Source organism: Mastacembelus armatus, chromosome 10 (genome assembly GCF_900324485.2).
Source record: "Mastacembelus armatus chromosome 10, fMasArm1.2, whole genome shotgun sequence".
Classification (NCBI taxonomy): Eukaryota; Metazoa; Chordata; class Actinopteri; order Synbranchiformes; family Mastacembelidae; genus Mastacembelus; species Mastacembelus armatus.
Window position 1 is genome coordinate 13,553,165 of NC_046642.1, and position 25,836 is coordinate 13,579,000.

The 25,836-nt window shown below is 40.1% G+C and overlaps 4 protein-coding genes across 7 annotated transcripts; 1 reads left to right on the top strand and 3 right to left on the bottom strand.

The window, feature by feature from the left end:
* Window positions 1-585: 585 nt before the first annotated feature.
* On the bottom strand, window positions 586-7,661 carry tcirg1b (T cell immune regulator 1, ATPase H+ transporting V0 subunit a3b). Of its 3 annotated transcripts, none has more exons than XM_026330762.1 (21): window positions 7,521-7,661; window positions 6,665-6,787; window positions 6,182-6,260; window positions 5,927-6,075; window positions 5,679-5,774; window positions 5,489-5,550; window positions 5,275-5,401; window positions 5,042-5,124; window positions 4,853-4,946; window positions 4,506-4,718; window positions 4,244-4,394; window positions 3,986-4,125; window positions 3,556-3,713; window positions 3,373-3,463; window positions 3,159-3,277; window positions 2,809-3,022; window positions 2,478-2,588; window positions 2,294-2,383; window positions 2,064-2,184; window positions 1,695-1,866; window positions 586-1,398 (listed from the first exon to the last, which is right to left on the bottom strand). In XM_026330762.1, the coding sequence occupies exons 2-21, from the start codon at window positions 6,779-6,781 to the stop codon at window positions 1,305-1,307; spliced, it is 2,481 nt and encodes an 826-aa protein (XP_026186547.1). In that variant the 5' UTR covers window positions 6,782-6,787; window positions 7,521-7,661; the 3' UTR covers window positions 586-1,304. The 3 variants fall into 3 exon arrangements, 2 of the variants coding, with proteins under 2 accessions (XP_026186547.1, XP_026186546.1); XM_026330761.1 differs by having other exon boundaries at window positions 7,500-7,655; XR_003297167.1 differs by lacking the exon at window positions 586-1,398 and having other exon boundaries at window positions 1,847-1,866; window positions 2,262-2,383; window positions 7,500-7,655.
* A 1,029-nt stretch (window positions 7,662-8,690) lies between these two features.
* prpf19 (pre-mRNA processing factor 19) lies at window positions 8,691-14,170 on the bottom strand. The gene is made up of 16 exons (XM_026331234.2): window positions 13,977-14,170; window positions 13,636-13,785; window positions 12,781-12,857; window positions 12,218-12,359; window positions 11,969-12,042; window positions 11,800-11,865; window positions 11,644-11,685; window positions 11,415-11,489; window positions 11,142-11,217; window positions 10,948-11,057; window positions 10,683-10,838; window positions 10,524-10,593; window positions 10,272-10,445; window positions 9,999-10,081; window positions 9,613-9,718; window positions 8,691-9,483 (listed from the first exon to the last, which is right to left on the bottom strand). Exons 1-16 carry the CDS (start codon window positions 13,993-13,995, stop codon window positions 9,386-9,388), a joined length of 1,518 nt encoding a protein of 505 aa, XP_026187019.1. The 5' UTR covers window positions 13,996-14,170; the 3' UTR covers window positions 8,691-9,385.
* A 440-nt stretch (window positions 14,171-14,610) lies between these two features.
* On the bottom strand, window positions 14,611-19,345 carry LOC113144509 (uncharacterized). 2 transcript variants are annotated; one of them, XM_026330610.1, is made up of 12 exons: window positions 19,228-19,345; window positions 18,799-18,856; window positions 18,275-18,324; window positions 18,092-18,106; window positions 17,871-18,001; window positions 17,652-17,787; window positions 16,844-17,128; window positions 16,321-16,653; window positions 16,031-16,212; window positions 15,747-15,848; window positions 15,534-15,632; window positions 14,611-15,446 (listed from the first exon to the last, which is right to left on the bottom strand). In XM_026330610.1, exons 5-12 carry the CDS (start codon window positions 17,979-17,981, stop codon window positions 15,225-15,227), a joined length of 1,470 nt encoding a protein of 489 aa, XP_026186395.1. In that variant the 5' UTR covers window positions 17,982-18,001; window positions 18,092-18,106; window positions 18,275-18,324; window positions 18,799-18,856; window positions 19,228-19,345; the 3' UTR covers window positions 14,611-15,224. The 2 variants fall into 2 exon arrangements, with proteins under 2 accessions (XP_026186395.1, XP_026186394.1); XM_026330609.1 differs by lacking the exon at window positions 18,275-18,324.
* Window positions 19,346-20,265: 920 nt separating this feature from the next.
* On the top strand, window positions 20,266-24,608 carry LOC113143987 (uncharacterized). The gene is made up of 7 exons (XM_026329616.1): window positions 20,266-20,471; window positions 21,052-21,327; window positions 21,767-22,060; window positions 22,254-22,414; window positions 22,570-22,635; window positions 22,748-22,789; window positions 23,373-24,608. The coding sequence occupies exons 1-7, from the start codon at window positions 20,432-20,434 to the stop codon at window positions 23,529-23,531; spliced, it is 1,038 nt and encodes a 345-aa protein (XP_026185401.1). The 5' UTR covers window positions 20,266-20,431; the 3' UTR covers window positions 23,532-24,608.
* The last annotated feature ends 1,228 nt before the right edge of the window (window positions 24,609-25,836 follow it).

Genomic DNA, 25,836 nt, shown 5'->3' on the forward strand with positions numbered 1-25,836 from the left:
TAAAGTTCCGCTTGTATGTCTTTACCAAGAACTTGCTGCCAAGTGGTACCTAATACTATAACACTATAAGACTAAAAGACTTGCAGTGAATTTAAAGAAACTGATTACTTTCCAGTATTGTCTATTAATAGCTACATACTCTGCTACATGCAGTGGGACATTTTGTACTATTTGCAAATTAGGATTTTCATACAAAACATAAGAACATTTTAATAATATGACTACAAAAACAGTTTATGGAGTCACTTTAATTGGATCCAGCTAGACTAGCTATAATGTTACTGCTGATTACATGTTAATTAATTATAACTTATAATACAATGTGCTATATCTAATGTTGTTAGATCATTTTGCATAAAGGGTACTTTAGACATTTATAGTGTATTTAGCGGGTAATACTGCTTTTTTCTAAGATTATACCTATAATTTATAGCCCTTTATAAATAACATTGTCATAGCTTTACACCGTGGTATTACACTTACGCTCAGAGGTTTTGAATACTTACATAAGTGGCAACTTCACAAATTAGTTATACATTAATGAGGCATCTATGTCTGTTTAGTGAAGACTTTCCCACAATAAGATTAAACAAGAAAATCATATTTAATTGCAGTTCAAATCTGGTCTTTTTACATTGTAAACCTGCAGAAAATTAAGTGTCCAGGGCAGAATGTGTCTCAAACAACTAATATGACAACAGCTGATATGATCTATCCAGTGAACTACATGACTAAACAAGCACATAGTCCCAATAAGGCACCTTAAAATACTTTCACTTCCAATTAATACCTGTATCGTGTTGTGTTTGGAAGACATGACAATGAGTGGAAAGTATCTTTGGCTCATAAAAATCATTCAGACAATTCCCTGTGATCATTTGAAGAATTTCACAGCACCGGCTTCTTAAAGTTCAACAGACCAGCTCAACAATTGTGCATTCCCTTAAACTGCAGAACAGTCACTTAATGTGCTTTCCCTTTCTGTAATTGATACCAATAATATTATTGTTAATACATTAAAAATAATTATTAACTCTTTCTTCAGCAAATTAAGGAGTAATTGGAAAGCAGTAAATAACAGAGTGAAAAAATTAGGAAGTGTTTGTCATTTCATATAATGTAATTCATTATACAAGGGCTCATTTTCATTCTACTAATGCAAAATAACAGTCAATTAAATCATTTCATAACCTGCAGGCAATAGAATACTATTAAGACCAGGTCTGACAGTGTGCAGTCCATGAACTCAATAATATACATAAGTTAAAGTAACCGTTTGGCTTTATTAGGAATAATTGAGCTGATCATGTAGCTGCTGATGGATTGATCAGAGATGAAAAAGAGAAGGGGTTCAGTCTGTAGCCTGATCCGCTGTAGAACTTGTTCTGAAACTCCACCCTGCAAGAGAGAGAGGCAAAGTCAACACGCAACTTGAAATACAAATTACAATAGATAATCTATTTTTGTACACACATTTCATTTCTGCTTTGTTCTTCTGTACGCTATTACTACTGGCTATAGATAGTTCAACAAAATAAATATATAAAAATATGATACAATTTATTTATCCAGCATAGATATTGATCTTGTTTTTTGAGACAAGATCCCATAGGGTTTGAGGCATCCAAAACTATTTATACAAACATGTCATTGTACGTGTGTGCTAATCTTTCCTTTCGTCTTCTAATCCTTACCAGTGTAGACGGAGCGCATGCAGGAAAGCTGAGAGGCCCTCCATAACCAGCAGGATGGAGACAGTCAACACAGCAAAGAAGGCAAAAACTACAAGAAGGACTACGGAACCCAGGTACCCCTGCCACTTTAGAGCAAGACGCATCACCATTACCCACAACACCTCTGAAAGCTCTGTGGAGACACAAATAACCACAGTTAGCTGGAACAAAACTATCATTTATGAATAACTGGTAGATGGGAATACAGAAGTATGTTTGTTATTAAGTATGAGTGTGTTTGGTTTTAGAGAGGAAGTCTGTCTGTGTGCACATCATGTGAGTATGAAGATATATGTCGTGTTTGAGCGTGTCAGACTGTGTGCCACTAACGTGCATGTGCCAAACTGAGGGCCCAGAGTCGGAGGTAAGAAGCAGTGTTGGAGATGCAGCCCAAGCAGTACTCTATGGTGTGGATGGCCTGATGCATGAACACATCTGCAGCATCAAACGTCTGCAGGCACACATTCAAAATGATTAGACAAAAAAAAAAAAAAAAACTAAGAAAAATCACAAGAATACATGTCTGACCTGCTTTAATGTGTTACTCTGGCTTCTCTCACCTCCTCCTCTGCAGCTCCTCTCTCCATGTCCCCTTGATGAGTGTTGACAGAACCATCAGCCACCAGCGGTCGTCTGTCTTCCTCCTGATGCTGCAGTAAATTAAAAATTAAATTTGTAAATTGAAAATGCACTCACTGTAGGGGAAAAAAAAAAAAAAAAAAAGTTAAAGATCAGCAGACTCACCGTCTGACGGCGTCTTTTCTTGAATGTGACATATTCATACGTGGGCTTCCCTAGCAGCAGGACCGGGACAGAACACAGAGCCAGCACCACAAGGATTTTCTGCACCACATTCTACACGTAAAGAGTGAAGGGAGACCAGATGTTATACAACATAGAAACATATTCTACACTTATTATCATGTAAGTGTAGTATGTTGGGTTTCATGGCATAAGCAACTTTTAGGAAACTTTGAGATGATTTTCATACTGTTCTAAGAAAATAAAACAAACCAGTGGCTTCCAGCTTGCAGTATAGACGTAAACTAAAACTGATTAGGCATTCAGCACACACCTGTCCTTTATAAAGTGGAGGGTTGTCAGCGTTGTCTGTGAAGAGGAACATGTCTATGAAGTGGATAAGTATACTGGGAGCAGTTTTGGACTGGGCAGGAGTGTAGGCAATCCACTTGAAGACCACCATAAACACCAGGTAGCCAAACAGACACAGCATGAACAATAGCTCTGGGATCAGCACAAAGAACACGTTGCTAATCTGCCGAAAGTTCCTGGAGAAGAAAACAGCGAAGTGAAGCAGAGACAGGGAAACAAACATAGGTGAAACAGTCTGAACAAATAAAAGAAACAACAACCGAGGTGTGACACACCACACATAATGAAAAGGTAAAAACACTGATTACTTACCAGTAGTTGAAGAATGACAAGCAGACTCCAAATGTCATGTGAATGATGCCGATGATGACCGACATCTTCATCTTGTACGAGTTAAGGAAAGTTAGTTTGTTGTTAGCCAAACCCCAAACCTGACGAAAACACAAGAGGAAATTAATATGAATCAAATAAACAAAATCATAGGATGCATTTGTGATGGGAAGGGTGACGAATGTGAGGGACGTACTGGGTCAATACCAAATGGATAGGGGCTGGTGAAAACTCCAGACACAACTGGATCCATGGATAAATACTGGTTCCCTGCCAGGACAGACGCACTGAGAAGAGATAACATAAATGTAAAGTAGACAAGAAATCAAAGAAAAAGCTATGAATCACTTCAAAGCTTGCGGGTGTGAAGCATCCTCACTTCCATATGTTTTTCTCAAACATTGGGCGGACGTGCCACGTTGAGCCGAAGGTATTCAGGCCTCTGCTGAAGCACTCATTGTAAATGGCCCCGGTGTAGATAGAGAACAGGCCCATCAGTAGAATCAGATACCTTCCTCCAAACATCATCTTGAAGATCTGAACCACACACAGGGACAGATTGTATTTCAGAACTGAATAAGCTAAAACAAAGGCAGATTTAAACTCTTTATCTTATATGTCTTTCATGTATTTTTTAAAAATAGATTCATTAAAAATACCAGAGGATTCATTAAGGGATTTATACTGAGAGAACCAAATTCAATACATCTTAGCCTCCTGTTTAGTTTGAGTTTGAGTTTGAGTTTGAGTGTGTGTGTGTGTGTGTGTGTGTGTGAGGGGGCACTCTAAGCACTTATCCTCATTGTTACCTCATTGCTGTTGTTCCTGAGCTTTGGATCTTTCTCCTCAAGCACCATCCAGAGAGCAGCCAGTGTCATTAGCAAACCATGACCCACGTCCCCAAACATGATGGCAAACAGGAAGGGGAATGTAATAATGGTGTACAACGCTGCAGAGGTGTTGATAAAAATTAAAGACTTGATTTAAAAAAAGAATATGTGAGGCTGAACATTTGTCTGTCTTCTGCTTTAAATATCTGAAACTTTTTTAATTGTGCCCTGTTATACCTGGATTAACTTCACGGTAGCTGGCCACTCCATAAGCGTCAACAATGTTTTGGAAACCCACTGTGAAAGAGTTGAGGGGAAACAAGGTAGGTGGAGAGGTGGAAGAAGGCAGGCGATTGTAGAAGGAGTCAACCCCACTGCCACTCTTCCTCTGAGGATGAGAGGAAAAAAATGAAGTGAATGTAAAATTAGACAATTTATTTTGTTATTCTAACTCTCATTGTCTACTACTGCATGATTCTGCTGTTTTCCTTTGTCTTACCCCGCCCTCTCTCAGAGCATTCTGCAGCTCCGGCAGCTTGGTAACGGGGCACCAAGCCTCAGCGATCAGGCATTTGTCAGTGACAGAGGGGCTGCAGAGATTCAGAACCAACTGGATCGCTTTGCACTTCTGAACCCGCACCTTCCACTGTGGCAGGACGGCCACCGCCCGCATCAGCAGCTGCTGCAGGAAGGCTTCGGTCTGTGACAACACCTGCAGTGCAGGACAGGGAAGTGAAAGAAAATATGACATGTTTTAGTATGAAAATCAGTAACTAGTTACTTGAGGTGTTAAAATAAATGCTGGTGATTGCATCAATGTGGCAACAAATATTTTTATAAACTCACTGAGGTTATATCTTCAATTCTGCTTTCAAGGCCCTGGATAATCTCTCTTCTTTCAGCTGCACTCTCAGGGTATGCAAATGTCTGTGTGCGGAAGCTGTGAGGTGCAGAAAGAGGCACAACAGACAGGGCTGTGTGGAAATCCACAATGAAAAAACAAATCAACAGAAACCATTGTGCAGATTTACCCACCAGTCACATATCTTCTTCACTTTCTGTCCGATCTGATCTCCCCAGTAGGAAATGAGGAACACCGTCCATTGCACCATTTCCCCCTGCACATGAAGACAGAACAAACAGCGGTGATAAAATACCCACATGGAAACTTCTCAGATGTGACAAATCAGAGACTATTGTGGTAACAGAAACATCTTCCACTTCTATTTCTCAACCAAGATCTTCTCCTCCTGCCTCCCACTTCCCACCGTGTCTGGATGCTCGAGTCGATCCTCCATTTCCCTGAAGTCCACGATAATATAACCCCGACACGCCCGCCACAGCAGTCGTTCAAATGACGGCACCTTCCAAGGATGGACCACTCCTGCAACAAAACTGAGAAACAGGACATGTAGTGGAAAAGTGCTTATGTTTATTAAAACATAAAACACACACATGGACATTTTAAGGAATGAGATCTACCTGAGGTGGACATCCTGGCGGTTATCAAACAAGCCTTGGCTTTCCAGAGAAGGTGGTGGTGCCTATGAGAAGTTTTACGTATTTATTTATTTAATTGTAGTTTCATTTGGACAGATCAGTTTTCTTATCATATATTATTATTATTATTATATATAGAATTTCATTGCTGCAAAAATTCAGTTTTAACCACCTGTGAGGCTGTGAGAGAGTGTGCTCTGTTCAGGACTCCTCGGTACTGACAGAGTTGGGTCAACTGAGCCCGGAGGCTGTCTCTGTTCCTAGACACCTAAAAAAAATAAATAAATAAAAAAAAAATTTTTTAAAAAAAAGTTTTGTTTTTTTTTTTGTCGAACCAGTAAGTACAACCTCTTGATTGTGCACGAATGAGACAACAGCGCTTCTTTGATTCATAGGCACAGCCTTGTTTTAAGCGCTCACCTCTTTGAGCTCTCTGGCCAACCTCTCACTTTCTTCCTCTATGGTGATGAGTTCACGGGGCTGAGGGGCCAAAGGTGTTGGGTGCGGAGGGGGGAGGGGACCCTGCAAGGGTGGAGACAGGGAGCGATTGATCGCCTGCTCCAGAAAGGCTGATTAAAAAAAAAAAGATCATAAAGGGAGGATCTTAATAAACCTCACAATCAAAGAAAACACACAAAAATTACAGGTGGGGAACAATGAGCGAGTATTACTCACTAAAAGTTTTCTCAAGTTCTTCACATCGTCTGACCTCACCGACAAACTTTCTCTGAAAGGCGTTCACAGTAGGATTTAACTGAAGCAGAGCACAGGAGAGACAAATAAGGCAATGAGGTTACCCATTTTCACCTGATCATGATGAAAGAGATGTAAAAATTTATTGTGTCTTGCAATGACTCAAACCAACCATCAGTTCACCATCTCACATATGGCCAGATTGAGAAACACTGCAGACTCTAAAGCCATTTTGTGAGGAATCTAGTAATACACAACCTTAGATACAGATAATCACATCAAGTTGTAAATAGATCAATAACTGTGCTCTGGATTGTTGTGAATAAGCACCCGAGGCTTGTATAAACAGAAACATGAGAACGGGAATGAACTGAAATGAATAAATACGTGTGGGCAAATTTTTTCCACATTGGACTTTGTGCTTTTTAACCACAAGATCATGAACTCAGTGTTTAAGTGACTCACATCTCTGAACTCAACCAGGCCCAGCTCTCCCAGCTCACTAACACAATTATAGGCAGAGCCGGACTGAAGGAATAGCTGCACCAGGCAGACTTCTTCACTGCGAAACATGGAGCCCATAGTCGCCTGCAGAACACAAACAAAACAAGTGAAAAACAAGTTGTTTTTTTTTTAAGCTGACAGTGGATAAGCTGCTACAGATTGGAGTGGAATGAGAGACAGTATTGAGAAGCAAAGAGGAGGGAGAGAGAGAGAGTAAAGGGTAAAAATAAAGTTCAGTTGAAAGATGAAAGACAATGATGAAGCTTATGGTTGGAAACTTTAGAAAAGGGAAGCATCAGTCCTCCTGATCAGTGGGAACTTCCATTCTTGCATGTTTCTGCCAGTATCGCAGCAAACACACAGCGTCTTCAGTTATGTTCAACAAAACGCCACATATCTACAGTCACCTAGCTAAACTGATACACTCTCACATAACTGCCCTGCAGCTCTGACCTTTATGAGGATTATAATGTTGAGTTTGTGTTTTCCTGTCCTGTTAGGTGATGTATGCTGGTCATGTTATTTAGACTTGCCACCTTTAAAGCAAACGAGGTGGCAGCACGAGGAAGCTATGACAATAAAGCTGAATAAACAGTATCGTTTTCAGTGCCACACCATGCGACTGAGAGCAGGCTGAAACATTAGCGATAAAACAGAAGACGAGCACTAAATGAAAGAAAAGCTTAATGAGTAAATCGCCCTGTAGGTTTGATGATGGTCTGGTTGATATCTCGTACAATAACGACCCGAGGCAGAAGCGGCTCTGTTTTCAGCACAAAACGAACAAACACCTCACCTGTCTGTCTCCCAGACTCACCGGACTCCAGACTGCTGAGTCTCAGACCGTCCAGTCTCCTACTGACGGACTGTCCCTGTGACCGAGGTTGGGGAGACAAACCAGACGTGTCTGTCACAAGTTTTTTTCGGCTCCAACTTCCTGCTTGACACAATCACGTTACTGCGGTTTCACGTGACGGGTGACGTCCTCCTCCTGGTGGCCACGAGACGTCGAGATTTGTGCGTTAAATGGCGGGAGGTCGTGTTTCGTTTGGGAACAAAGCCCAGAGCTATAATAGTCATTTTCCAATGTTTCTGCGGAGTGTTTGGAAATGTTGAACGTCATGGCGGACACTAGTCTTAAAACGCCACAGTAAAAACACTATTCACGAAGCCCTGCACTACTTATGTAGATGTATGTTAATATTATCAGAAAAAAAGCTAACAACAATGTGTATAAAAGCGGCCCTGTGACTTATGATTAGATTATTCTAATTCATTTAGTTGTAGTGTTGTTCTGTTGCATTTGGCCGAGACCATGACTGTCTGTATTCAAGTACAGTCACTGGATAAATGAAATTACATTCCACCACCGTCAGATGCTTAAAACAAGTCAGGACATTTTCTCCTGCAACAAGAGATCCTCTTCATACCCAGAGTCCCCCTGGGGAAACAAACAGTCCCTCAGGAATCCAGATGTTTTGGCTGTGAAGGAATGTAGGAATTATACAGGACAATGAATTGTCTTATATCAGTAACCTTATGAAAGATTGATAAAATATCTACGCTCTCTTTTTTGAAAACCTCAGTCTATCACAATGTAAATGTTGTTCCTATAAAATGTTTAGATACAGGCCTGGTCCTACTTCACTGAAACACTGATTAGATTTATGAAAATATCCTCTCCATGCACATACATCACTCAGAACAATGAAGGTCCACACACCCACATGAGCAATAACCAAGTATATTTTGGTATGGAAGAGGACCTTAAACACACATATTGCTTATAGTCTGAATTTGTCCAGGAAGATTAAACAAAAAACTGATCAGCACAGTATTTACATCATAAATCAGCTCTACTAGTTATAGGCTGATTTGCACTTATTGATCACCTGTAGATTTTTCTGCCCTGTTAAAATGTCTGAAATTGGATTATTTCCTTCAGAGGATCCAACAATGGCACAGGTCTTAATTTGACAAACTTGTGTTTGGCAATACAAAAGATATTTTATTTTATTGTAAAAGGGCAGATGTGCAACAGGTAAAATAGGTAATGAGAAATGTACAACTGGGGGAAAATGAACTTTGAATTGAACAACTGAAATAGGAAACAAAAATGAGGGGAAGTTGAATCTAAATTTGTCACAGAGGAACTTAAATGCCACCCATCCATTTATCATCTGCTTAGTTGTACTGTACATTACTACAAATGTATCTTCATTTTACCCTAAAGATGCTGAAATGAAGCTGGTCTACATTAAGAAGCAAAGCAGATTGTTGTTACACCACAGACAATTTGCAACAGTGTACTAGCACTTTGGAGTTGTATTACAAACAATTATAGACCACTGATCCAACCCACAAATAAAAGAAAATACTACAGAAAAATCAGAATTGCCTGAAAATCATAAAAGGGACATTACACTGGCTTCTGCATCTCACTTAAGTTGCAGGTTTAAAAGGGCAACAAATATGTTATCCCAGTCCCTACTGTGGTTTCAAATAGAAAATTTGATGAGATCTCTGTCCTGGATACAAGGATTAACACACTAAAGAAGCAACGTTAGCACTTTTTTTTCCCTAAAACACACAGGTCTATACTCAGTCTGTGTCCAGAATAGTGACTATTCAGACATACAGACCATTCCATCCTCATCTCATCATCCTGAATTATTTCCTGTTCTACAAACTGTAAAATTTGAGACTTCTGTCCATTCCTGCAGAGGACAGGAACTGAGCATTCTCTCCAAAGGCCACTCCAGTCACCAATCCTGAATGGTCTGAAACAGAAACGAAAAAGATGAGATAAAAATAAATAAATAAAAATTCAACTATATCCTCACAGCCAGTACCATAAGTCATGCATATGAGATGATCATTTGAAAATAGTGGTATTTTTCTCTCCTCACCTGTGAAGTTGAGGACTTCAGACCACTGCTTGCAGATGTACACACGGATGTCAGACCCTCCTACAGCCAGGTAGGTACCACTCTGATCAAACACAAGGGACTTTACCTGAAACAGAAGCAGAAAAAAAAAATTGTAAAGCAGTGAAGACAAAATGAAAGTCCAGAGTAAAAAACCTGATTTCTTGCTCAGTGTTAAATCCAGTCAGGATGTATGTAAATAAACATGCCAACCTCACATTCTTCTCATATCCCTTACTAATTTCTAAGACATCTTTGAATCAATGAAATTCATTTATTTGCTTTCTGGCTGTGACAGTACAAGTATTATTAATCTTATCAAACTTTGTTATATTCTTAAAATAAATGAAACACCTGCCATTTCCTACCTCATAGTTGTTGTCCAGAGTGATAGTCTTGAAGTTCTTCAGTTTCCTCAAATCCCACAGTTTCAGAGAGCTATCCTGAGCACCTGGAGGACCACACCAGACAAGAATGTCGGCATTTTAAACAAACACAATTAAATAATACAGTTCCATGTGTGATATGTGTGCAATGATTTTTTTTCCCCCACAAACCTTCCTGCAACTTTCCAACCTAGCATAGCACATGTACATCAAAGATTAGCAATTATATTGTGAAAAATTGTTATTTATTCTCACCTGTGGCCAGATAGTATCCATTCTCAGAGAAAGCAATGGAGGTGACAGGGCCAGAGTGGCCAGGGAAGTTGGCCACGTTGGTGCGCTCCTTTAGATCCCAGATCTTGATCTGGGAGTCGGCCGTACCAGTGCCAAAAATGAGACCATCAGGGTGGAACTGAGCACAGGTGAGAGCTGTAAAGGGAGACAGAAACATTACCACACAAAAACTATTACTCTGTCAAACACACAAGTTAACGCAGAGGTACTTACCACAGCCAGCACTTTCATCAGTAACTTTGGTGAGGACTCTACCAGTCTGAATGTCAGAAAAGGCCCAGTACTGCAAAAATGAAATAATAAGGTTAGTGTGATAAGCCAGTTTAAGAGATATTTTAAAATGAATATTTTCTTCAAGCTGCACACACACACCTGATCCTCAGAGGAGCTGAGCAGGTAGTCACCAGTGGCATGCAGGGAGAGCCCAGTTACACCTGCCTCATGGGCACGTACCACCTGGACACAGTTGCCTCCAGTGACGGACCACACACGGATGGTTGTGTCTGGAGATGCAGAGAACACCACGGACTAGAGGGGGAAAAACAACAACCAGAGAATAAGTACTGTGCTCGTTATTTGGTCTGATCAGAAAACATTTCGACTGGTTGACATCTGAAACAAAGGAAGGAAAAGTTACCTGAGATGGATGGTAAATGACAGAGGTAACCTTCTTTGTGTGACCCTTGAGTGTCGCCACAATTTGCTCCTCATTCTTGTCAAACACCACCACACTCTTATCAGCTCCACCTAAAAGAACAAAGGGTGATCAATACAAAAACACACATGCTGTAAATGATGTGTAACAAATCACAAGAGCTTTATTCAATGTACCAGTGAGCACTTTGTTGGTGTCTGAGGGACACAGATCCAGAGCCAGGATACCAGGCACACTGGCACTGTGAAGACCCTGTAGGCATCAAAAGACAGACAGCATGATGAAACTATGTATGTATATATGTATGTATGTATGTGTGTGTGTGTATATATATATATATATATATATATATATATATATACACACATACATACATACATACATACACACACATTACTGCAACAGCTTCATCAGCTGAAACTGTTACAGTGTCTTGACCAAAAACTTACAGCATGGGAGGCCACTTGGCGGTATTTACTGAGATCCTCAGCTCTAACCAGCTCCTCTGGCACAGTTTTTCCTCTCTGGAGAAATGCAGTGAAATTGTTAACAGGGAGAATGAAAGCATATAAGATAATACTACAATTGTTATAAACTTAAGACTACAGGGTGTTTACATATTTAGCTTTTAAGGAAGAAATGGGCAAAAAGTAGCCTAATAAAAGAGCAACATAATACCTTCTTTCTCTCTGTGGTGAGGATGGTAGCTTTGTCTTGGAGCTGCAAACAAGAACAAGAAAAAAAAAGGATTATTTAAACAGATTTTTGACTTGCTGAAGATAATAGATGGCCTATAGCCAAACAAATTATGTGGGGGAAAAGGAAAAACCTTACCTTCTGTATGATCTCTGGGGTCATTCCCACCTGTTCACTAATCTCCATAGGCTCTCCACCAGCACCCTGAGAAGAAATGGAGACTGTTAAGAAGATGTCTTGCAAAAGACGATGATGACAATCTGTGATCAGCATCTTATCCACTGTAAATGAAAGGGAAATCACTTACTGCTGCGGCTGGCTGAGAGGCAGGAACTGCCTGGGGGGCAACCAATCCAGCTTGGGGCTTGAGTGTGGCAAGAGCTGAAAGAAGGAATGAGACCCGATAAGAAAAACAGAATCTGACAATATTAACTATGTGCTTGTGCTGGTGTGCTGCAGGTTCTGGAAGGAGTTGATTGGTAAAAAGCCATTCTGCGTGCTTTATAACAGAACTCATGCAGTACAGTAGAGGACACACTAAGAGCTGTAAACCCACCTTCTCTTGCAGCAGTGACCTCTTTAGTAAGCCGAGCGATGACTCTGCAGGCAGCATCATGTTGGTAGAGGGCATGAGACAGTTCTTGGCGAGTGGTCTGCAGCTGCTGCCGCAAGGTGAAACTGTGAAGCATAACAGCATCCTGGAATAGCAAAAAAAAAAAAAAAAAACATGAGAAGAGGGAACACACAGTGTTTCAGAAAAACTGCATTTCTATTATTGGAGATTTAGTATTTGTGTGGTAGAAAAAGAGCAATGACATAATCTGAGCAGCAATATTTTTCAGTTAACATAGAATATGCATTACATTGTTGGCTTGGCTTCTAAAGCAGCTGTGCATACTGTTCTACCAGAGAACCTTTACCATTAGAAATTTCAGTGGTCTAGAAAGATAAATGCAGCCATGTTAACCCTGTAAAGTTAACATTTCCATCCTATTGAAATGTTCATAAAGTTTGATAATACATTTGTAGAGCTAAAGAAAATAAACAGAAATTCATTTATAGTATAAAGGTGTATTATGTTGATTTCCTCTTTGCTATCTCAACGTTAACAACACTTACCCATTCATCTTGAAGGGACTTGAGAATGGCAGGAATGCTTGTTGCAGATGGGGCCTTTGGTCTTATAGGATGGGACACTAGAGAAGAGAAGTTTTGTGATCATTAAATATTAATATTAGTCTTGTTTACCTAAAGTTATTTTTGGGGATTAAAGATCATCATCTTCATAATATGGATGCTACAGAATAAACATCATTACAGCAGAAACAATTAGGCAGTTGGCAAAAGATGCTTTGTAACCATCCTGATATTCTATTAACCAGCAAAGATGCCAAACATTACCTATATTCACTGTAGTTCTAATGACTTGTTGCATTTCACTAACCTGTGTGACAGTAAACTCAATATTTTGATTTAAAAAAAAAAAAAAAAAAAAAAAATCAGGCTTGTATTTCTTTTTCACAGTTCAGACTGAAATAAATTATTCTTAAATGTACTGATAATGGAAACATTTGTGAGCTGTAGCTCTAACCATCCTGATAATGGTTGAAAAGGTTACAGATAATATCTGATTAACACTCATGTAACTTTTAAAAGACCTCCCTGTAATAAGTCCAGATGCAGTTATAATATTGTACCACCATTTATTTATTTATTTATTGAAGTGGTAGCTTGTGTTGCAGTTGTTGGTAGCTGCTCTCTTATATAAATAGGAAACAGAGAATAATTCAATGCAAAATAATGCGACACTGGCCCAATCCTCAGCCTGCAATCTGAGCATAAAGACGAAAATGGGGCGTCATAACTTTCATTATAGGGCGCTTGTATTAAACGCATAAACTTCCACTCGGTGTAACGTTACCTACTAAACTAGAAAATGAGCATCAATGTCCCTGCCTGGCCCGGTAGTTTTACCTTTGATATCTACGAGCTGCTCCTCAGACAGAGGCTGTCCGTTCATCGGGTCTGTCCCGTTCTCTGCGATGTACTTCTCGATCAGCCTGCGTTCAAACACCTGGTTCGACACCGGGGAGACGCACGGGTGCTCCGGCGCCTCATTGGAGACTGCAAAGGAAATGCGTTTATAGCTTAAAAACTACACGATAGTAACAATATAACAGCCATAAGCTGGGCCGGTGAAGCAGAAGGCGACACTGCATGGCAGCAAGCGTTAGCTAAATTAGCTACTAGCATTAGCATGGTGCCTAGCTAACATACATTGCCTCCGTCATATCAAAGAATGAAACTTTACTTACTTGCACAAAACAAAGACATCTTTCAGAAGCGGTTCTAGGGGTCTCTTCTAAATATTAAATTATCCTCGCTCCGTACTTTACCAGTTAATACCACTAATGTACACTTTGCTTATGTTTTGCTCGGATTGGAAGTAGCACGCTGTCCTTTCATTGCCGCTACAAACGGGCTTTTTTCTTCTTCTACGGTATTCACACTGAGGATCCGCGGCTCATAGGTCCGCCACTGCCCCCTGCTGTCAGAAGAACGTAGCTGCTCTGATCAAACCAATGCTAAATGAGTGGATAAAAAAAAAGACTGATAACAACTGACATTTTTTGCTATCGGTTAATCGTTTAGGGGATTTATTAACAAAAATCCAAACTTTACTGTGTTTCAAACTTCTCAAACATGAGTATAAGATTTCAAATAAGTTGAATATCTCTCTGTCATGAGGTTTGTTAACTTGTGATGGCGTTAGTTACAGCTAAAGAAAAAGTAAAAGGGACATAATTTTTCAGCCACATATGTGTTAAAGATAAATTTTATTGTTTCGGAGATGACATTTTGATATGCAAAAATATCACAAGCAACAGACTTCAACATCTTTTCTCACTGTTATCCTGCACACACAAAGTTCACAGATTAATAGGGTATTCCAATATTGGGTGAAACAATACATTTCACATAACTATTACTACAATTACCTTGAAGGTTAATACACTAACCTATGTCATGGCAAAACTCAGTAAACTGTAGAGCAGATGTTTAACATGATAATTAATTGTCATTGCCGTGAGGAATAGTCAAAAGGATCAATGGAGAAGAACATTTCAACTAACTCTATATTACTGTACAGCACTCATAAAATTCTTTTATAAACGTCTGCATCACAACTCTAATTTCTACATAGCCCTAAAGATTAGACGTTGCATTCACAAACGCACTCATATACACACACCCAGCAAATACAGTGCAGAAAATATCAGTCCTGAGGATCTGGAGGTAGGTAACAGCAGGAGTCATCAGCCATTATAAAGAATTGGGTAATTTGAGACAGAATGGCTAATGCTTAACTCATGCTTCAGAAACATTACATGAAAAGAATTACATGCTATATTGGTACACAACCATTAAAACTAGGCTGGGATGCAAAAGGCACAAGTGAGTTTTTTCTTTTCCATATCAGATTCACTCCACCATGGTGATCCAGTATTGTAGTTTCTCTGTCTTACATGTAATCTTCCCTTATTCCAGCTCAATTCTCTGCTTTATAAGAAGTTCAGTTTCTCTGATGTGTAAACAGTGCAGGATTCAGAAGTGTCCGTGTCTAGCGGCAGTGTGGAAAAGTATTCTTCTGATTTACTCCAATTTTCTTTATCCCCATCTTTCTTGATCTGGAATTGAACACAGTCCACAGAGGAGTGGAGGCAATCGGAAGCCCCAGGTACCAAGAAGGAAATCCTTTTCTCTTCCTCATTAGATGCATCACACTAGGAAGGAATGATGACATATGTTTAAAACAATATCTTAGTCTGTAACATATAAATACTCACAGTTGGGGCGTACTGCTGTATCACCTCAGTGGTCGAATTGTGACTAGGAGAGCTCCTTGCTGCCAGTCTATGGGCTTCCTGGTTCTCGGCTCTTGGAGTTCCTACTCTAACCGGGCTATAACCCTGGAAACATAACCATCAGCATACACTGTATATCACATGCACACCGACACAGTTATATTTAACAGTTCGAAGCAAAAAGACAAAAGCTTGACCACTCATGTAAATCAACCTTACAGTATGACTAGGACTGGCTCTGGGGGTCCATTTTCTTGGTGTTCCAGGTTGCTGAGATTGACTGTAGTAACCTGAGGGTGGAGGGATGGGCTGGCTGTAGTCCTGTACATGCAAACACAAAGACGCACATCGGTAAGAAAATCATAAAGCATCCAAAGGAGAAAACACAACAAAACAAAGCCGCTATGGTAATATCTCAGCACTGGAACAGTAATGCATATGTTATAAACAGAAGGCAATAAACAATGACATGTACAGTAACGTGGTTATCCTGACTTCCTTACTTGGATGTTAACCCTCGGTGGATTGGCCGGTGGTGTGCGATTTGCTCTGAGGCCCGCAATGATCTGCGATAGGCTGCAGTTCGGGTAGCGCTTCATGAACAGGATAAAACCAGCCAGTGATACAAACATGCCAGAAGGGACAGTGATGGACTTGAGAAGTGCTCGCCATCTGCCCCCCTTTTCTGGAGAACAGAGACATGAAGATGGGACAGATACAGTATCAGCAGGACTGGAGACTATGAGCATCAAATAAATTAGATCAAGAAAAACATGTACATGCTTTTACTTACCGATTACCTGCAAGAAGGTGGAGGATACCAGGTTTCCATCCCCATCTCTGATTTCATACACCCCGTCGTGTCTTGACGTCAGCCTCGCTATGATAACCTCATTGATGGTACCATTCCTGCCCAGGGAGATAAGGCCTCTGTACCGCATGTCATGGTCTGTTATATGGCCCTCACGAATGAGTTGCACAGGGCCACGAGGAGGCTTGGGGTCAAATGGCCCCAGGGAGGTTTCATCAGGGTATCGGGTGGGGGTAAAAATGAGATGGGCATGAGAGACAGGAAGAAAGAGGTTTAGAGACTCTTTGGTGAAGCGGGTGACATTGAAGGAGTGACCTGCATCCACATGCAGGATCATGAACAGAGAGTGAAGAGTGGATAATGAAGGAAATGTGAAGTTATGGGGAGTCAGATGGAAACGAAGAGATAAAATATAACCATTACTGTTGAAAGGTTCCTAAAGTTAAAGAAATACATTAGTCAGCTTCCTAAAACATTCTTCCTGCTGTGATTTTTCCCTGCTCACCACGGACGGTGAGGGTGCAGCGAGACAGAACCTTCCCCTCAGTGTCCATCACAGTGTAGTTTCCTTGATCGGCCTGCGTCACTCTCTCAGCCAGCCAGACCTTCCCACCCCTCAGCAGACGGCCTCGCCCCACTTCACTGGTTTCAGGGTCCGTCCGGTTCCAAAGCACAATGGGCATGGCCTCAGGTGGAGCACCGCGGGGAGAAAACTCAAGTAGAGAACCATTTTCCGGGATGCTGTGCTCAAAACTTTCCCCGTAGTGTCTGTGGTAGGATTTAATGCATTCTGTGGGATAAGATGCAAGAGATTAGGGATAAAATTATCCATTATCCATTTTTACATAAAAACAAGGATCAGACAAAAGTCCAAAAAATCAGCATAAATTGGTGTCATCTCACTACCTGCCAGGTGCTGGACTAAACTACCTAAATGTATCTGAAGTAGCTAAAACTACCTCCACCTCAACTAGCGACAACAGTAAATTGGCGCTCTGTGATGTTCAATAATGCAAAAATATAATAACAAATTATTTAGGACATACCATTTTCCTGCAGAACAAATACTTTTACTGTTCATATCTTAAATAAAATTTGATGATAATGGAGCTGTACTTTTTTTTAAGTTGATTTTGGATTAATGGATCATTTTAAACGAATATATTTATAATTGTGTTAATTTAAGGATCCGAATCTTGTTTAGGAAGAATGATCAAAAAGTTAAATCACAAACCAGGCAAAGAGGCAGATGACCGATGAGTTTATGGCTCCGGAGCAACAGGTGGATTTCATGAAAGCAAAAACTATCATACCTGAAACAATCAGACGAACAGTCTCGTAGGTGAATCCGGAGAACAGTTTGATGGCGTACAGTCCCTGATCACTGTGAGTCACTTCTTTCAGGACTAACATCTTATCTCTGGTCCACTCGAACCGTGGGTCCTTTACCTGCAGTTGTAAATCGGTTTTGGCAATCTGTGCTCTGAACTAACAAACTCAACTAGGCACTCTGCAGGTGTACTTCCACTCACCATGGTTTTTTCCAGCAGGACACGCTTCGGCCCCTCAGTGCTAGGTGTAAATGTCACCATTCTGGATGTTGAGTACACCGGAAGACGAAATTCCCTCCCGGCACAGACCATCTGCACGTCTTCTCTTTCATCTGTCGAAACGGAAAAGCAAGTCAGCAACCTCTTCAGAGAATGGGTAATATATTTAAAAGATATGTGATGAAATGTGACCGTTAACTCACCTGGAACAACCCAACCTGTCAGAGGGAACAGAGCAAATAAGATTAATATTAATGTCCTCCAGCTTATACATTAAATGCACTGGAATGTCACTGAAGTTAAATTAAGTGTATAAAAGGTGTGTAAGTGGACTTCATTTATCAATAATACATTTTTTGTTTCGACAGGTTTTAGAGGTCACATACCAATGATTCAGGTCTTGTGATCATGCACTTCCTCATGCATTGCTAAGAAACTTGGGTAAAACATAAGAGTACTGCTTTAAATCTGCTGCATTCATACTTTACCAACACAACTTTCTCTGCTGCTCTCAGGTTCATGTATTTTCTGTAGATCAGTTTAAGCCTGGTGTCCTCCAAGGGTTAATCCTTGGCCCACTTTTTTTTAAAACACTACAGACATTTCCATCTTTGTTATCACAATCTATATGCCTGCCTCACTGATAATGAATGCTAGGTGTCCAAAGATTTTGAAATAATTTGGCTGTCTCTGGAGCCCAAAAAAACTATTTGATGTTAGTAAGGTGACCTTCATAATGTTGGTGTAAATTCTGATGCAGGTTTGTTTAATTACCAAATTAAGAAGGTTCTCCAGTCATGCTTTTTTAAAAATCAGAATGATCATTTGGTTTCTTGTTAAACTGCACCGTAGATGCTTTTTTCACATAGACAACTATAATGTATAGTATAAATTAGATTCACAAACTTACCCATAGCAAGAGGAAGGGTAAAAAGGGTAGTGAGTAGAACACTGGAGGACATCTTCTCCTGTGAAAACAGACCAGATTATTTCTTCATAAAAACAGTGGACACATGATTGTCATTCATCTCCAGCCTCCTCTGAGAACAAGCAGCCATCATCAAACAACAAGCTGTATAAGGGTGAGCCCAAAGACGCCTGTGATGATGTCTCTTCAGAGTGGTGCACACCAGGCTGCATACATCCATCAACAGGCCTGCTCGCATGATCTGATCTGTGACGCCGCGTCTGCGGTTTTAAAGTCATGTCCGCTCAGGTGTCCAACATGTTTCCCAGCTGCTCAGCAACATTTACAGCGACACAACGGGCCATCAGGCCGTCACTTGTGGATAATATACAAATGATCGCACTGTCTGTGGCGCATCTGGTCTGAACTCACCTGCAGGATGTGCGACGAATAAGTCCACAGCTGGATATATATGCGTCTTTATGTGAATGAGGATAAGAGGATAATAACGTCCTCCGCAGAGCGCGCATGAGCATAGGCCCCCCTTCTGTTAGTTTATCTGGAAGCTTGTATTCCCAGCAGCTCCTACGCAAAATCCGTACCGTGATGTATCATTTGCCCTGTTCCCTCCCTGTGGAAAATAACGATATTAAAGCAAGAGGGTGAACAGTTACAGCGCAGGGTAGACTGATGTTAAACGTAACGCTGTGTCTGAGGACAGGTGCTCACTAATAAGAATTACAATTTGTAAAGAAGAAATGTACAGAAGTACAAAACTGAGGTACTTTACCAGCTTCTAGGCTATGTAGGGCAAAAAAACAAAAAGAAAAAACAAAACTCCACTATAGAAATATTGTACTTTCTGTTCAATTACATCTTTATTATTGACATCTGTAGGTACTAGTTTCTTTTTAATAGATTTTGCATATAAAAGATATGAAGAGCTTGTAAAAATGGTGCTGTTTACCTGACAGTGAGGTGCTATTAAGTAGGGCTTCACATCTGACACAATTAGTCTATCAGACTAAGTACTTTGTCAGAAAATGAACTGGCAGTTATATTGATAGACTACATACTACACTCTTTTCATGTTAAACAGCTGTTTTTAAAGTGGTTTTGGCCAGAATCACCGCTTGATAGACGTCCTGTGCGCAGTTTGAGCAAAAATGCTGCGGATATGGCGCAGGGTGAATTAAACCTCAAAAGCCCCATTTTAGTTTTTATGCCCTGAAGCAGCCTAGCAATGCAAACCAACTTAGAGAAGAAAGAGTCATATTTAACAGCGAGTAAACTAAATGTTGTTCTCCATTTTTTTGGTTTTTAGGTTTACGCAGCCGTATCATATCACAAGACGTGTAAGTCAATCAGGTCATTTCCGACAGTACTTAAACACACCAGGAGAATGGACACGCCCTGTTGGGTGGGTCCAGACGACGCTCCCAATCGTGTTGAAAAAAAAAAACGCCAATAACAACGATATTACGCGCAGAATGCGCAGTGTAAACCTTCAGTCTTAACACTGTGAATATATTGAAGGTCTTACTCGCCTACATTATACTATAAATAAAGTCTTCTTCAATAATAAGTCGCTTGCTTAACTCGGACTCGGGCTTTGCGTTGTCAGTCACAGTAGAAGATGTTATTGTTGCTGTTGATGGGTGCCTCTTTTGGTGTGGGTGAGTGTGAAAATTAGAAATCCTTCTTGACCTTGACTGCTTGTATGATTATACAACTTTTGTCCTTTTTTTTTCCATCTGTGATACTCAGTTATTGGTGGGAATGAACAATGTTATGCATTTACTCTAGCAGCTTACCGTGCTTGTACTTATATATATTATAGTCCTGCTCCACCCCATGTACGTGTTGTTACTTGTTACTTTGATTTTATATATAAAAAAAATAATCAACCTAGAAAAAAAAAACAATACATTTTTATTATTGTCAGACCAAGGCACCGCATATCCGCACTGGTGTTTGGAGGTATGTGTCTGCAAAGATGTTTATTTTGATGTTTTATTTAAGATCATTATACATTTTTCAGCTTGTGCGACAACAAAATTAAAAGAACGTGCTGCAGTCTGCTAAACTTTAATTCTACATTATGTGCATATATGGTAGCTGATAAGACTTCAAATAAAAATAATACATACATAAAATTCATACACACATAATACATAATACATAATACATAAAAAGGGCTCAAATGTGTGTGGTAATGTCATTATGCATTCATAGGGTTTGTACTCGCCTCTCTAGGCCTCTCGTATGACAGTTACAATGAGCTGGACTATGGGACCACATACAAGATGTTGCTGCACAGAAACGCTCAATACATTGCGTTCAGGCCTGAGTACGACTCAAATGCAGTGATCCTGTGGGAACGTAACAACCCTTCAGCCAGTGACAACAGCAGGCAGAAGGTGATGGGTTCCTACTATGTGATAAGTAATTTAACCCAGAGAGACAGCGGCCACTACATAATAAGAGACAGTGCTCAGAACATCCTCTCTACAAGAACCATTGTGGTAGTCGGTAAGGATCCTTTTTCGTTGTTTCTCACTTTATCTAGTTTGCTTTTCTGGCACCTCTTTTTTGTCAAAACACTGTGACTGCCACACTCTTTTCTACATTAAAGTTCAGTTTTTATATAATCACATGAAAATGTTGTAGTCCCACATATGTAGCTATATTTTGAAAACGGGAGTTAGTGCTACTAATAAGAAACTGTTACCTTCAAAAAGAGTCAGGTAAAGTGTTTTAACCTTCTTTCCAGGATTTGCGCTAATCAAAGCTAACCGTACTGCACAGACAGTCTTATTGATGTCCTGATTTAACTCTCAGCGAGAAAGTAAATGCACTTCCTGAAATGTCCTTTTAAGACAAGAGTGCATGGATTGAGTGTTTAATACTGCAAAGATTTTGGGTGGAGTATTCCTTTAATATCCTCCCTCTTGTGCATCCTCCCTTCCAGCAAGCACAAAGTCTGACGCAGTAAGTACAGGCAAAGAATTCAGCTTCACTTTTGACCTGGAACCGAAATTCTGCAACATTTACTTCTTCCCAAAAAGTGACAGTGAAGTGAGAAATGACATAGTTCATCAAGGCAGGCTACAGAAGAGTTTGGATGAATCTGACTGTTCAGGATTTGAGCTGCTAAAGCCCTGTGGGATTTCAAATAAGGCCATCCAAAGATCATGCAGTGGACACTTTGAGGTCAGAGATCAGAATGGCGACAAGGCCTTGGTGGTGATGCTGCATGTGGAGAGTAAGTAGATCTTTTCATAAATTCAGAAAAACTACCCCCAGCAAATTTAAAAGATTTACAGTGATACAATTCAGAGAAAGAGAAGAATATTCTCACATTTGACTGACTGGAATCAAATATTTGAGCTTATTGTAAATGTAATTGGTGATAGATTTGCTGCCTACTGACTGATGGATTAATTGACTTGTTGCAGCTAAACATTATGATCCATCTTACCTTGCTATTGCCATTGCTGCTTGCCTTGCTGCCCTGTTCTGCTGCTGTTGCGTGAAGTGCTGCTGCTGTGGGAAGAGGTCCTCTGAAAATGACGATTCTAAGACCTCTGCTGCTCGACCTGCCATGCATCACCATGCAGTAAATATATTCTGCGTTAAAGCTACCTGACACTTTGTGTGTTTGTGTGTGTGTGTGTGTGTGTGTGTGTGTGTGTGTGCATTAGTGAAAAGTTAAAACTCTTGCTGCTGATATCACAGGTATCCACTGATTTTCTGTTTAATTCAAAATTGCAGTATGACGGTGAGCCTGCCAGGACACACTACCCTGCTCAGCCTTCTTATACCCCGACTGGACCGCTGGTTAGTGTGTGTGTGTGTGTGTGCGCGCGCGTGTGTTAACTTCTCACCCAGAGCTCTGCCCACAATTTTTCCTCTCCACTGCTAATATACTTTATGCCACTTCATTCTGCAGATACACCATCCTCCTGCTGTGAATATGCCACCTGCTTTTGAGGTATGTCCACCATCAGTCTGAGCACAAACACACACACACACACACACACACACACACACACACACACACACTTAATAAATATCTAACATGTTCTTCAAAGATGAAATTCACAGGGACAGTATATCATCATATCTGTTGTAGCCCTTTACATGACATTTACAAAGAATATGTGAGGGATTGAATCACTCTCTCCAAAATACTGTCTACGCAGCTGCTCCTTTTGTTTTGAATACCACATTTTCCCATCATGTGGCCACTAAACCCTCCCTGTTGTTGGCGTTTTTAAGTAGTTTTGTCTTTACGTAACAGGAGAGGTTTGTTGAAAGTGATTTTGTTTTTGTCTTTCAACTGTTCCAACAGCTGCCATTTTTGAGAAACACTAAAGCAAAGCCATGTTTTTGTTTTGTGCTACAAACACAAGATTTCCTTTGGGCACCAATGGAGTCTGTTCATTTTCCATGTTATCTCAGCAACACGCAGACAGTCTTCATCATTTGTTAGGTGCTCTGGAGCTCTCAGGTTTTCCCACCTGTTGTGGAAAAACATTTACTAATAACTGACATATCTGTGTTTTTCTCTCCAGATTTCAGCTCCAGCGGAGAAGGAAGACGCTCCAACTGTCCCTCTCTGCTCTGACCATGAGCCGCGGTTTGAAGTGAAGGGGTTGACCTCGACTCTTCCACTCAGCTCAGACTCAGGCTTCTGTGATGTTTATACCTCAGACAAACTCAACTACCTGTGAAAGCCTTGATTTTGAAAAGTGTGCTCATATTTTTTTTGTCGGTGGGTTCCCGGCCTCTCGCTAGCTGCCTGGCAACTTGTTCTAGCTGTGAAATAGTTCGGCACATAACCCTTCGTTAAACATTAAATTGGCACTTTTAAACTTTGCTATTTGTGAATTAGACATGCTATAACATGATAATTAGTAAACCTCAGAGGTGCTTAGTTAATCCTTTACAGGGTCGAATAAGCTGTTTTCCCGTAGTGTTGAAACCACCCAGCTGTCAGCCATGGCTCCATATTCACTGTAGAAACAGGAGAATCATATCATTTGCATGACCGAACATAACTGAACGAATAAGCCCATTTTCCAACATGCTGGGCTGTTCTTTGAACTTTTATACTTTTTGAGGGGACGTATACAGACAAACACATGAACTCCTCACATATTAACATATCCCTTCTTCCACATACTGATTGTTATAGCTATAACAGCTCGCTGATTTCTGCAGCTTTCTCAGGAAAACATCGTTTATAGTGGACCAGCCTTGTTTTTTCATTTTCAGGGAAGACACAAAACATAAAAAGCCATATCTCTAATAGGTTCTGTCTGTTTATCTGGGGTGAACAAGTCAGAATTAGAATGAACTTCAATGAACTGTCAATGATCAGCTACACGATATGCTTTATAACTATTTTCGAAAAGTTTTGTTTCCCTAGGTGAGTCTTACACTGACACACACAATGTTTTAAGTTTTATACTGTGATTGTTGTTAACTCTGAAAATATCTCAAGCACCAGTTGCCTTTTCCTTGTGCATACTTTCAATAAAGTGGCACAGTGGCATTAAAATACCTCTACACTAATGCACTGCACTCATGTCAGCAGTGTCTTAGGTGCAGTAAATTCTAGCTCAACATAAATCAGTTGTCAGTTGATACAACCATCTGTCTGCAGCAACTTCTACCATATTTAGAGCATTAATATTTATTCATTAAATAGATGTCAGTTGATTTTTATTTTCTGCTGTTTTAGAATGCATGCTATAATTTATCACAGATGTGAAATATGACGGAGCGGTGGTTTGTTTTTAAGTGCTGCGTGAACATGTACGTAAACATTGTGTCAGGTGTTATAAAGCCGTACCATGCACTCTGCTATATGGTTTATTTTTCTTCCTCTGTCTTCATGTCTTCACTTTAAACCTGAACTAGTTTACATGTGGCATATGCCACAAACTCACCCGACATGTCCACACACAGCCAAAAGCTCATCCAAGCTTAGAAATTCCTTAACCACACTAACTGGTTCACAGATGAAACAACTGAACGCAAGTAAAAATACGACCAAGCCTTTTGTGTGTTGTAAAGAAAAGATGGGGAGCCATAAATCTGTTTGGCATATGAGACAATAACCAATTCTTTGTAGACACATTTGTAACTTTCACTGATCCTGAAAATCTCCACCTCATGCGTCATGTAGGACTGTATCCACATGCAATAGATTCAAAATATAAAACTTGTAACCAAGAGGGGAAAAAATGTAAAATGCTCTTATATGGCTCCTCACTCTATACCGATCTTGGTCTTCATTACAGCACTCAGTAACCACAAATGCTTACTAAAATATAGCTACCTGATAATTAAATTAAAATACCAGTTAGGGGTAATTTAACACTGAGGTGGTCTTAACCATATAATTGGTAATCTCACCAAATTCAACCATATTGAATATTCAGGTTGAAATCGCACTGAAATCTCCACATTAACATGCAATATTTTCACCATGTTCTTATGGCAAACGCAACATCGAACCCCAGTTTATTTCCACCAGCAACACTCTCTGCATCTTTAGCATTATTCATAAGTCACTTACACCTGTTTAGCTTTATTTGGACTCTGTGAAGCATATTCCTGGATCTTTAATTGCTGTATGCTCCACAGTGTCCATCAGCTCAATGTTAGCACTCATCTTTTTAGGTTTTTCTACCTTTTTCATTCCTTAAACCTTAAAGTTGCAGGACAGAAACCAAAAACACTGAGGCGAGCGGTGCTGTAAAGGTCTGCAAGGAGGAGAAGAAATGCAGAATTGGGTTATAATTCTCTGTGGTGTCAGCGGTGAGGCTACACCTTTCACGTTACACACAGTGCAGTATTGGTAGCAACAGCTTTAAAGATAAACATCTCCAGTCACGCACTTCCCTCCATCTGACTCAAATCATCTCATATTAGGCGATGTGTTGTGCAGCAAAATTATAATCAAATAGATATTTAGTATATTTCGGTGTAGATCCATGTTTTTGTTTTTTTTTTTTGTTTTTAAACCTG

Bases quoted from the DNA above. Each gene is read 5' to 3' on its own strand.
- tcirg1b (XM_026330762.1), bottom strand. From the start codon at position 6,781: ATGGGCTCCATGTTTCGCAGTGAAGAAGTCTGCCTGGTGCAGCTATTC. The intron at 3,278-3,372 runs GTACGTCCCTCA...TGTTTTCGTCAG, and splicing joins ATCCATTTGGTATTGACCCA to GTTTGGGGTTTGGCTAACAA. The intron at 2,589-2,808 runs GTGTGTGCTGAA...CTTTACGTGTAG, and splicing joins CTCCACTTTATAAAGGACAG to AATGTGGTGCAGAAAATCCT.
- prpf19 (XM_026331234.2), bottom strand. The intron at 11,490-11,643 runs GTATTATGTTGC...GCATTTCTCCAG, and splicing joins TCACCACAGAGAGAAAGAAG to AGAGGAAAAACTGTGCCAGA. The intron at 9,719-9,998 runs GTAGGAAATGGC...CTTCTGTTTCAG, and splicing joins CTCTGGACAACAACTATGAG to GTAAAGTCCCTTGTGTTTGA.
- LOC113144509 (XM_026330609.1), bottom strand. From the start codon at position 18,850: ATGTCCTCCAGTGTTCTACTCACTACCCTTTTTACCCTTCCTCTTGCT. The intron at 17,129-17,651 runs GTATGATAGTTT...CTTATCCCACAG, and splicing joins TGTTCGTCTGATTGTTTCAG to AATGCATTAAATCCTACCAC. The intron at 15,633-15,746 runs GTAAGGTTGATT...TTATGTTTCCAG, and splicing joins GAGCCAGTCCTAGTCATACT to GGTTATAGCCCGGTTAGAGT.
- LOC113143987 (XM_026329616.1), top strand. From the start codon at position 20,432: ATGTTATTGTTGCTGTTGATGGGTGCCTCTTTTGGTGTGG. The intron at 22,061-22,253 runs GTAAGTAGATCT...GACTTGTTGCAG, and splicing joins GGTGATGCTGCATGTGGAGA to CTAAACATTATGATCCATCT. The intron at 22,636-22,747 runs GTTAGTGTGTGT...TTCATTCTGCAG, and splicing joins ATACCCCGACTGGACCGCTG to ATACACCATCCTCCTGCTGT.